At 38.2% G+C, this 12,122-nt stretch overlaps 1 protein-coding gene across 10 annotated transcripts in view; it reads left to right on the top strand.

Moving 5' to 3' along the window:
- Positions 1–12,122, top strand: part of CACNB2 (calcium voltage-gated channel auxiliary subunit beta 2) — a 363,494-nt gene that overhangs the window by 227,345 nt on the left and 124,027 nt on the right. For 8 of the 10 annotated variants that reach the window (XM_081820693.1, XM_081820697.1, XM_081820694.1 and 5 more), the window contains one exon: positions 10,959–11,078. In XM_081820693.1, coding sequence (XP_081676819.1) covers positions 10,959–11,078 — 120 coding nt within the window. Of the gene's footprint in view, positions 1–9,186; positions 10,146–10,958; positions 11,079–12,122 lie in introns of those variants that run through there. The other 2 variants (XM_031031243.2, XM_006736343.3) reach the window with 2 other exon arrangements.

Below are 12,122 nucleotides of genomic sequence, written 5' to 3' on the forward strand. Positions count from 1 at the left end.
TAAATAAAATCTTTTAAAAAAAATAAATGAAAGAGTTTTTTAATTTCTTTATCTTTTTAACCAAATATAATCATCATTAACATTTGCCTATAATGCTCTGTAGGCTTTGTAACTATTATTAAGATTATATAATAATCTACATGTTGTATGGAACATAATTTTAGAATTTTCTCCTTAGTTTAAATACATATTAGTCTGGATACACATCTAGATACAAACAGAAAGAACATTGCTTTCCCAAAGGGTTTAATGAAAGTCAAAACACTATCAACAAGATGTTAAAGCATCAGTTTTAATGTATCCTCATAACATTGTGAATTGGTACTTTGCAGAGAGAACTCATTTAATGAGGAAATGGTATTGTGTTTCATTTAGCAGGCTGAACACTTTTTCCAGATGCTTGTGACTAGTTGATTTTTTGTGAAAGTTGATTTTTTGTGAATATAACTTTGTCTAGTTATATCTACTGATTTTTGACTGTTTTCTTATCAATTAATATAACTTTTGTATATGCAAAGAACATTTTTAAAAATTTTTTTAAAGATTTATTTATTTATATGAGAGAGAGAGAGGAGAACATGCACAAGCAGGGGGAGCGGGAGAGGGAGAAGTAGGCTCCCCACTGAGCAGGGAGCCCAGTGCAGGGCTTGATCCGAGGACTCTGGGACCATGACCCGAGCCAAAGGCAGATGCTTAACCGAGTGAGCCACTCAGGCACCCCTATGCAAAAAATATTTTAGAGGGTAAAATCTTTAAGGACTGAAGCCATATCCCTTTTAACAGCTGTGTGGTTCCCTGGAGGACACATATGATGACTATGCTTTAATGTCTTTGGATTGATTGTTCATTGCCACCTGGGAGCATTCACCCTGGAAGGCAGGAGCCAAGATTTATTGTTTGATTGTTCTGCCACTCAAGGAAAAGCTCACTGCTGGACATGTCATCCTTTGATGTGACCTTTATTTAGTAGTAGAGAGTCCATTAAGATGTTCCAAAGTTTTATATATCTGTCCAGTTAGTCAGTTGCGTTTCTTTTAAATATATTACCCAGAGTTTCTTGAAGAAATATCTTCCTTCTCTGCTGGCTTGATTTTTTTGAACACTCCGTCTGACTAGACATTGTATGTATAGTCACGTTTTCTGCTGTGAATTTAAACTCGATCCCCATAGGAGACGCAGGGCTAATGCATGAGAAGTAACAGTCAGTAAACAGTCATACAAAATGTCATATTTACAGTGTTTTTTCAACCATCTGTAAGAAAATTTTTAAGAATATTCTTTCTAGTAGCAATGATTTTTTTTATACTCATTTTACAGAGGGGGAAATTAGCCTGGGGAATATTTATATGACTTTCCTATGGCTACACACTGGGTCGTTGGCCATTTTAGGATTGGAACTTTAAATCCTGGAATGAAGAAGTACAATCAACGAGAAGAGGATCTTCAAATGGCAAAAACTGACAAGGCAAGAAGCAACAAATGTTGGAGAGTTTGTGGAGAAAGGGGAACCCTCTTACACTGTTGGTGGGAATGCAAGTTGGTACAGCCACTTTGGAAAACAGTGTGGAGGTTCCTCAAAAAATTAAAAATAGAGCTACACTATGACCCAGCAATTGCACCCCTGGGTATTTACCCCAAAGACACAGCTGTAGTGAAAAGAAGGGCTATATGCACCCCAGTGTTCATAGCAGCAATGTCCACAATAGCCAAACTGTGGAAAGAGACAAGATGCCCTTCAACAGACGAATGGATAAAGAAGATGTGGTCCATATATACAATGGAATATTACTCGGCCATCAGAAAGGATTAATACCCAACTTTTACATGAACATGGATGGGACTGGAGGAGATTATGCTAAGTGAAATAAGTCAAGCAGAGAAAGTCAATTATCATATGGTTTCACTTATTTGTGGAACATAAGGAATAGCATGGAGGACATTAGGAGAAGAAAGGGAAAAATGAAGGAAGGGAAAAATGAAGGAGACGAACCATGAGAGACTATGGACTAAAAGAAACAAACTGAGGGTTTTAGAGGGGAGAGGGTGGGGAGATGGGTTAGCCCGGTGATGGGCATTAAGGAGGACACGTATTGCATGGAGCACTGGGTGTTACACGCAAACAATGAATCATGGAGCACTACATCAAAAACTAATGATGTACTATATGGTGACTAACATAACATAATAAGATAAAATAAAATAAAAGAGAAGAAGATCTTCATAGAAAATAAGCCTTAGTCATATTTTCGAAATATAAAATCTCTCCTACATTTCTTGGAAGAAGGTTGCAGTATAAATTTTAAGTGTGATGACTTTTTTTTGAAGTGGCTTGCTTGTTATGGAACATGTTTATTTAACCAACTGATCATAGTTGACATTTACATTAAGTTCATGAAGTTGGTATTTATTGAGGGTTACGATAAAACACCAAGTATATCTTCAGGCTGAAGTCTTAATTTTATTCTCTTGCTCACTGTAGCAAGTATTTATTAGCCATTTACAATCTGGGTCAGATTGCTGTTGGTGTTTTTTTAGTAAGGAGGTGACATGAGAATATTTAGGAATATTTAGAAATGTTTAGGAAGGCTAAGGAGGATACTGTAGTGGAAGAGCTTAGAGATACAGGATGTGAGGGAGAATAGGCTCTCTCTCTGGTAACCCTTATTCATTCATTCAACACATATTTATAGAGCATGTATGTTGTACCAGGTACTATTCTAGGCACTTGGGGTAAATGAGTGAACAAAACAGGAAAGAAAATATTGCCCTCATGGATGTTTCTATTGGAGGGAGAAAGACCCTGAACAATAAACGTTAAGTAAATTACATTGTATGTCCGAAGGCAAAAGCACCATTTACAAACACAAGTAGAGGAGGGTAAGTGGAATTAGAGATACTGGAGAGCCCTGGGGGTTACAGTTTTCAGTAGGATGGTCGTGGAAGGCCTCATGGAGAAGGTGAAGTCTGAACAAAGAAGTGCAGGTGGTGATAGCTGGTATTGTGGAAATCTAGGGACAGAGCATTCCTGGTGCCTATGAGTGATGAGTGAGGTTGGAGCAGAAAGAAGGAGGCTGTGTGTGGGAAGGAGGCTGCCGCAGATGGGTCGAAGAGCAGATAACCAGCAAACGAGACTTAGAAGAAGCAGCCAACAGGTCAGAGAAAGACCGAGAGAGTGGTTTCTGGAAGCCATGTTGAGAAAGGGAATAAAGGATGGGGAGTGATATTGAACAACCATGCTCAGTTTTCCCAATAGGTTAAGAAAGATGCACATGGAGAATTGCCCTTTGGACTTAGCCATCTGTCACTGATCACCTTGATGAGCAGTGATGGTGGAGGGCAAGGAGAGAGTAGGTTTAAGAGAAAACTAGAAGAGAATTGAAGGGAGCATAGGCAACATCTTTGGGGCATTTTTTTCTGCAGAGGAGAGCAAAGAAATGGGATGGGAGCTGGCAGAGAACATGGAGTCAAAGGAAGGTTTTCTTGGGCAGCGAGGAGTGAGAGCATGTGTGTGCTGATTAGAATGACTCAGTGGGAAGACTAAAGGTAGTGATGTCCATGCAGAGTTTCTGACAGTATCTATACTCACCATGAGTTCCTATGCCAAAAATGTCCTATGTCTGATTCATTCACTCCTTTTCCCTCATTTAATTTAAAATTTTTTCAGCAATAATTTAGGAAAAGTCAGCTTTCCCAGGCTGCAATTTTTCTGCTTCTTGCCTACTCATTTCCATTTTCATGGCTGAAAGGTAAAGTTTTAGGTAAGAAATTATATAGCCTGAAACATTTTTGTCATCTACTATCACCATCAGTAAATATATATGAAAGGCCTACAAACCTCCCTCAGCACACGCACCCCCCCCACACACACAGTGTTGTAATTATGAAGAGAAATTATTTATCCTATGCCTAAAATCACAAACTCAAACTAACATTAAAAATGGCCATCTAATTTTAACTTTTTTTAAATGGTTCTTTTTAATGGCGTCAAATTTTGCAAATTTTGGACAGGGGTTCTTCTGCAAAATATAAACAGCCACCATGCCCTTCCTTTAAGAAATAATTGGGTGGTAACAGTGTTTTAATATATTACTCTTTTTTACAAAAATATTCTTCTTAAAGATTGGTAAGTTAGTCCTGTCTCTGATTTGTATTTTTTAATAACTTCAGCTTCAGTGCTGAACACCAGCAACTGTTCCTATTGAACATACACTCAGAAGATGCTTGAATTCCAGCCAGCTTCAGGCAAGATTAGCTGCCAAAATGGCTACCGAAGGCCAGCTTGCCAAAGTTATGTTCATTTTCAGGGAAAAGAGAGAAATTTAAATAGCTGGTTTCTTGACTTCCATTGTTTTCCTCTTCTACTTATCTACTTTCCATTGTAGATAAATGATGAAAAGAGGGGAGGAAAATTTCAGGGTAGCAGCCAACTCTTTGAATCCTTCTTTGCACAAAACAGCATTACATTGTTGAATGAGAAATTACCTGTTTCATTGGACCTTCATTGTGCCTCTTGGGAAGATAAAATCTGAGGTTCTGTGAGGATGTATATGTAGGGTGTGTGTGTGAGAGAGAGAGAGAGCGTGCATGCGTGCTAGGTTTAGCAAAGACAGAATGAAGAACTTGGAAGTCATTTTGGCATTTTATGACCATTAGAAATGGCTATATGCATGCCTGGTAGACAGAAAAAGAGATATTTTCAATCAGTAGAAACATTAGTTGCAGGTAGGGATTTGTTCTGGCTTTTATTTTTATGAACTGATGCATGCATAGAACCTGAATTCAGATTTGAATTCAGTTTAAAAGTTGCCTCCCACCTCTGTTGATTATTAGCTTTGTCACCTTGGTCAGGTCACGGAACTTCTCTGTCCCTTGGTTTTTTCATCAATGACAATGGAGTTAAAAATTTAATATTAAATTATGTTTAATATTCAATTTTAAAATAAATTAAAATTTATTTTTAATAATATAATAATTATTTATAATTATATATTTTTATATATTATAATATATAAATATAATTATATTGTATTTATAATTATATATTATATATATAAAATAATAATATTACTAAATAAAAATATTTATTATTTTAGTATTAATATTAATATATAATATTAATATATAATATAATATGTGTTATATATATCAGCCCAGTGTCTAGCACAGTGTTAAAGCATTCATGAAAAATTAGCAATTATTATGATCATTCATATAGATAGCCTAATCTTAATAAATGGATTGCTCTAATTATTAATGTAACATACCACTATCTCAAAAACGGACTGACTTTAGCTCTTAGGAGATAGCGCTGGATTTAGAAGGAAGAAAATCTGAGAACTCTGTTTAAGTCTCAGAAGACATGATTTTCCTCATAATGTGGAATTTACTGACAACTTAAATGCCACAGGGATAAGGAGTTTTTCTGTGAGGTGATGCCACATAAATGAGAAGGATTCCCAAAATCCCTTTTGCAGGTGTGCTTGAGTGTGTATCTACCTGCAGAGTGAGAAAGAGGAGGGGAATAAAGGGGGAGAGACTGAAATAAATACTCTGGAAAAAGGAGCATGTTAGCTACACTGATCTCTTTTTACTTCTTCAAACTGCTGAGTATTTCTTGTCCTCATGCCTTAGCAGATGCTGTTCCCTCTTCCTGAACATCGCTTTTCTGAACACATCCTAAAGCTAACTTGTTTTTTTTTTTTCTTGTGAGATATTTCAGCTTAAATAGCATCTCAGAATGTTGTCTCATCACCTTAACTAAAATAGCTTCTGCTCACCATTATTCTGTTTCTCAGCCTGTTTTGTGTTTTCTTGTTGGGATTATTTCTTTGATTACTTTAAAAAATTAGTCTCCTTTTCAACTAGATTATTAGGCTCCCTGATGGAAACTTAGCTTTCATCTTTTCCGCTGTCATATTCCCAGCATTTAACTTAGAGTCAGAGCACGTACACTTTAACAAAGTAGTAAGTACTCAGTAAATGGATGTGGTTGGGTTTTGGTTTTGCTTTTGGTAACATTTAGTCTTTTTGTCAGTACATAGGGCAATTACACAAAGTTTCTAAATTTCCCTGTGCTCTTGAGAAAATCGCAGCTACTGTTTTAGCTTTTACATAATCATCAAAGTTACCACACAGGTATGAACTCGCATGGATTTATTACCATCACCTTGCTTAATGTTTTCACATTAAGCAGGCCAGTCACATTTGAGAATTTCATTAATTGAATGGGTATGAATAGTAATTCCATGACATTTGCAAACTAAACTATACAGTATTCATGTAAATGTGCTTCATCTCAATAGTCTGTATCATTTTTAAATTTTTTGAGTCAGGAATTGTCATCATTAGTAAACAGTTTATGGTTTTGTTGTAACCTCAACAGTGCAGGGGCTAGCAATTCATTCTTTTAGAGATCCAGATCTCTTCACAGAAAAAAAAATTCTTCTGACCTGTGGAAAGAGGTGACAATATGAGAAATAAAAGAATTATCTCTGCCAGCTAATGCAAGCAGACAATACAAGATAGAACTCTTTCCCATTGGTCCTTGGCCTCAGAAGACTGTCCCATTTTGCTTTTTCCTAAAAGCGTGGGCCTGAAGAGTATGGCAATGGGATGTCTATCATCCCATGGCAGGTCAGGAGGAAACAACTGAAGTCAAACTTGCCATTGGTTTAGCATCCTCCTATACATGTGGAGGGTCATTTTAAGTCTTGAGGGTTTGGGATGGAACATAGATTTATCTAGACTCAGGGTAGCCTTGGGATACCATGAGAAATTGATTTTGCCCAAGAGCTTTGCTTTAGTCTTCATATGAAGATTTCCTACAGAAATAGATGAGCACTTTGGGATCCAAGATGCCACTCCTGAATAGGCTGATTCTTACCCTTTTGTCTTTAAAAGAGAAAATACAAGAACAAGAACGCTCAAGAAAAATGGTGCTGGAAATATATATGATTGAAACAGTAGAGTACAGCATCAAACAAGCAAACTTTATAAATATAAAAAAAATGTGTTAAAGGAAAAGGGTGACACATTTTTGTGCACATATTTGGCATAAATTGGAAAAAGACAAAAACTGGAGAGTAGATAAAAAGCATGAGTTAGGGGTACCTGGGTGGCTCAGTCGGTTCAGCGTCCGACTCTTGATTTCAGCTCAGGTCATGAGCTCACAGTTGTTGAGATCGAGCCCCGCCTTTTGCTCTACGCTGGGCATGCAGCCTGCTTAAGATTCTCTCTCTCCCTCTCCCTCTGCCCCTCCCCACCACCTCCTCTCTCCCTCTCTCTCTCTCAAAAAAAAAAAAAAATAATAATAATAATAAAAATTTTTAAAAAGCATGAGTTAATCCAGTTTAACTAACTTTCCCATAAGCAAAGCACACATATTTGGAGTAAGAGTTCTGAGGATAAAAGTGAATGATCCGGGATGAGTTTTGGTAGACATCACGTTGCAAGTTACATTTTGGAACTGTACCATGAGGAATGAGAATATTAAGGTGTAGAAAAGGAATTATTTGTAGCTGAACATGTGAGGTACCCACAAGGACAAAACTACAAAAGACCAGCTAATCACACTGTAGCAGCCCAAGAGATCAAGGGTACATCTTGTAATGAACCTGTTCTGGAGTTATGGAACAGCCTTCCTGCGGTCCTGGCTGAAGACTACTTGAGGCCGAATGACCCAGAACGTCCATATGGTACCAAAGGCAAAAGCCTAATTAGATATATTACTTCTAACTGCATAAATCCAACTCCCAGAAGGAAGCAGATTAATTGTAATGCACATGTGAGGAGGGTGACTTTCAAAAATGCAAGAAGTCTGGAGGCTAAAACATGCTACTCTTTAATAGTGGTTATCTTTGGGTGGGAGAATTTAAAGTCCCGGCTATTTGTGTCTCTCTCTGCAGTGAGTTCATGTAACTTCTATAATGAAAAGACTTGGCCGTTTTGCTATTGTTAATACATATACAAAGAATGATGAAAGTAACGTGGCTCCTTCCATAAGCTGCATTACACATCAGTTGAGAGTCACATCTCACATTGTAAAAGAGACAAAAGTTAATATATTGTTGCAAATATTCAAAAGATCTTGGCCAAAGGTCACTGTAGTTTTTTTTAATGTTTATTATTTAAACCTGGAAACAGGTGTCAACATGACTGCAATTAAAAGCTACATCTGATCATTAGCAAAGAACTTTTTAAATCTTATTTTCTTCAAAAGGGAAGGGGATAGCGCACAATTATATGTGTGTTAGGCTCTTCCTCTCCGTATTATGGGGGTTCTTAATGACGGAAACTTTGTATCCTCACTGAGGTGTGAACTGAAACTTCCTTAGGATGATTGGGTTTAAAATGCCAACACTTGTGACAATGGGGCCTGAGGCCCTTTTTGGGAGAGAGTTGTGCTTCCTGGTAATTTTGTACCATGCTACTCCTGCTATGAGAAACCCTCTGGGAAGATGAGGGATCCCCTAGGATGTGTGTTGGTGGGAGAAAATTCCTATCTCCCTTGTGAATTTTATTGGAATAAAAAATTGCAATGCATTTTGCATCTCCCGTGCATTTTGCATTCACTTCATAAGAATATAAACTGTTTATTTATGATACCACAATTAAGGTGCATTCAGTCTGTAACTTTTATTCAAAAGCCTCTATTCTACTGTATTTTCTAGCATTTACATCATGAAGATTGGTCTTAGTCCACAGACGAAAGGCAGGGGGGAGGAAGAAGGAACGAAGAGAGAAAAAGTAACAAAGATTTTCTTAAAAACACCTTTCATTTGCATGTGACTTTATAAAATAATCCCCTCCCCACCACACAAACAAAACTGTAGTTTGGAAAGCAGTGATGGAATTTTATGTTTAACTTTAAGAAATCTAGAAGTGTGTATTTCTTCATAAAACTTTAAAAATGTAATCCTATTAGTAGAGAAAATAAGTATCTTCTCAAGCTTCAATCACCTTATGTATAAGAAGAACTTGGACTAAATTATTCTGTAAATCTTAACTCGAGCTAATCAACCAAGCTTTGCAATTTCTTCATAGTTATTGTTCTGAAAATTCATACTGTTATTTATTCTAAGGACTTTCAAACAGTAGTTCCTCAGTTGGAGAAACAGTTCAAAGTCATTTTGAGCTCAGTTAAACTCATTGCTTAGAGCTGTGATTACTTTCATGTCCTAATTAAATGGGCAAATCTGTCTCCTGCATCTTGTTCGGGAAGTCACAAGCAATCAAGAGCAGGTTGGTGTTATGACTGATGAGCATCATTCGTTGATTTCTCCTGTCCAATAACGTGTGTGTAATATTGCTTATTTTTGAATTGTCGTATGGCAGAGGATATACTTTCTCGGTAGCAGGGTAATGGAAAGGGATCATTAAATGAAAAGATTGCATGCTTTGTCTCTGAGAGAATGTTTCATCTGCAACAGCAGCATGACAGACATACCATGTGCCTGTTACTATAGAACCGAAAAGCCCTTTCCAGCTGTTTACACTTCGGATGCAAAATGGCAATTTGACATAGACTAACAGTGTGATGTAGCATTTGCGTAAAAAGGCTACATATGGAGCATGCCCAGTGCGGTGAGTGCGTCCTCCGCCCTCCCCCTCCAGATCTCTGAAGATAAGGCTTGAACTTTGCACTTGCAAATGTCACTGCATACGTTTTGCACTAGGTTTTTTTTTTTAAAAAAAAAAGGTTCTCTTACAACTAATTTCCTGTAACAATCCCAGAGCAGAGAAGAGAATATTTAGAGTGATGAGATCCGTCAAGTTTAGAACGAGTTGATGCCTGTCTTTGAATGCACTTGAAGTGTTCTTTATTTTTTAAAGCAATATAAGGCATTCGAGTGTTTGTTTTCTACCCCCCCCCACCCCCGGAATGGGAAAATAAGAATCTCCTTGGATCGGAGTCCTCCGGGGTAGGGCGTGAAAGCCCCGGGGGCAGGAAGGGACGGAGAAGAGGGGCTTGCCCAGAGCATGGATAGGAAAGGAGCCGGGGCGCTCCAGGGCTCAGCGCGCACTGAGGATCTGTGCCCGGGGCTGCAGCTGCGGATGAGAAAGGCGCTGTCTGGCTAATGAAGGCCACCTGGATCAGGCTTCTGAAAAGAGCCAAGGGAGGAAGGCTGAAGAATTCGGATATCTGTGTAAGCTCAAGGGCTTTAGTCTGGGGGAGACGCTATGTTGTCGCTGCTTCTGCTGTCCTTACAGTGAGTGCTCGCAGGGGCTCCTGTGATTTAGTAATATGATCCTGATGGCAAGAGAGGGAGCGAGGGAGAGTCCTATAATTTTCTGAGCTCCTTTTCCGATGTTGTGATTTATTGCCAGAGCAGCTATCCCAGGCAGGTGTTTACTTTAGGCAGCTTTTATTAAACGTCGATTTAAAAGCTATGGAAAAATGTGTTGCTTAAGGATGGAGTGAAGCTGGCTACTGTTGTCTTACAGTTTTGTCAGTGAGGGTATCAGGTGAATGGAAAGGTACAAAAGGATGCTTAGGGTTAAAACGGGAGTCATGGTAGAGAATTCAAGTTTATAACGCGTTAGACTTTCTTTTATGTTGTTTTTTAGTAGACGTATCTCCTTTCCCGTTGTAAATACTTGCTTTAGCATGTCGTCTGTTCTTGAAGGCATCCTTGAAACCCCTCTGTGCCCTTCAGCCGGGCACTGCACCACGGAGCTGGTTTAATTATAAAGGAACTTGCTCTGGCTTCCAGAAAGGATAGTCATTGGAGCATAAGCCTTGGGAAGGAATGGTCCCTTGGTAGGCACAACTATCCTAGAGAATGGTCTGTCAAGGAGAGCACGATGTTTCTAGATGGCTTGCCCCGAAATGGATTGTTTTCTGCTCTTTTCAGGAATTTATAGCAGAATCTAGGAAGCAAACTGCTGTGTCAATGAGACTTTTCCAATGCAAACATCATAGATGGAATCTCTTTTAAAATGCAAATTTTTCTCTCAAGGGTTCGGCAGACTCCTACACCAGCCGTCCATCCGATTCAGATGTTTCTTTGGAGGAAGATCGGGAGGCAGTGCGCAGAGAAGCAGAGCGACAGGCCCAGGCCCAGTTGGAAAAGGCAAAGGTAAAACCATTTCTCCTCTGCCAACCTCTTTCTTTGCCAGTCGTGCCGGGCTGTGATGGGCCACCTGTGGAAGTTTCTTTTAAAGCGTATGTTTGGTCTCTTACAGTATTTCATTGTCTGATTTTAAACAGGTGCAAGAAATGGAGTGTATTTGATTTCCTTGGTAGAAAAAGGAAGTGTGATATATGAGTGGTGGTCTTGGCTTTTATGTTGTTTTATAATCCAACCGACTCATTTCTGTGGGTGGATAGTTTATTTAAACACACAGAGAAGGATCCCCAAATATACAAAGGGGAAAAATCTGCTTCTAATAACAGAATGATTTCACTTCAATTCTCCAGTCAACCATTTCTCTGCTTGGAAAAACAACTTTCTTCAAGGTAATGTGTATTTTCTTAGGCTTGAACAATCTTTCCCCCAAATTTTAATCCATAGGTGTTTTATAGTAGTATTTTCTTATATTGAAAAAATGGATTGCATTATGCTTCTCAAAAATAAAGCAGTTAAATATTTTATCAGTTAAAAATGTTCCTTCCTCAAACATGTTCTTCATTGTATAATAAAGTGTGTATATGTGGATGGGGGACTGGAAATCAGATATAAAATCTGTAAGTACAGTATTTAGCCAAGATGGTGGTTCATTTCACTGATTGTAACGATGAGAATTCTTTTCCCCATGCAGTCATTCGAATGGCAGCTATTTCTAAAAGTGTAGATTGTTGTTCAAGTTTACGGTACCTTGGTTTGTGTGATCTGGGTAACTTTTGAAATGAACCTATTTCATATGGTTCGTGGTTTTCTTTCGGAAAAAAAAATATTGCTTTGGAGAAAGAATAAGTACTGTGTTGATCTTGCTTTAAAAAAAAAAAAGGGCAAAAAAACCAAGGATGGCATTAGGCACTCTTGCTGGCTGCTTCATCTCTGAGATGAGTAAAATCTCTGTGTGTTGCTATGGGAATTGTGGCTTGGAGATTCTGGCTTGAATGCATGGACGGCCCTTATGTAATATTCATGGCCCCTAGCACAGTTGCCATAGTAGTTTAC

This window comes from Leptonychotes weddellii, chromosome 5 (genome assembly GCF_054177405.1).
Source record: "Leptonychotes weddellii isolate Sample4059 chromosome 5, ASM5417740v2, whole genome shotgun sequence".
In the NCBI taxonomy this organism is placed as follows: domain Eukaryota; kingdom Metazoa; phylum Chordata; class Mammalia; order Carnivora; family Phocidae; genus Leptonychotes; species Leptonychotes weddellii.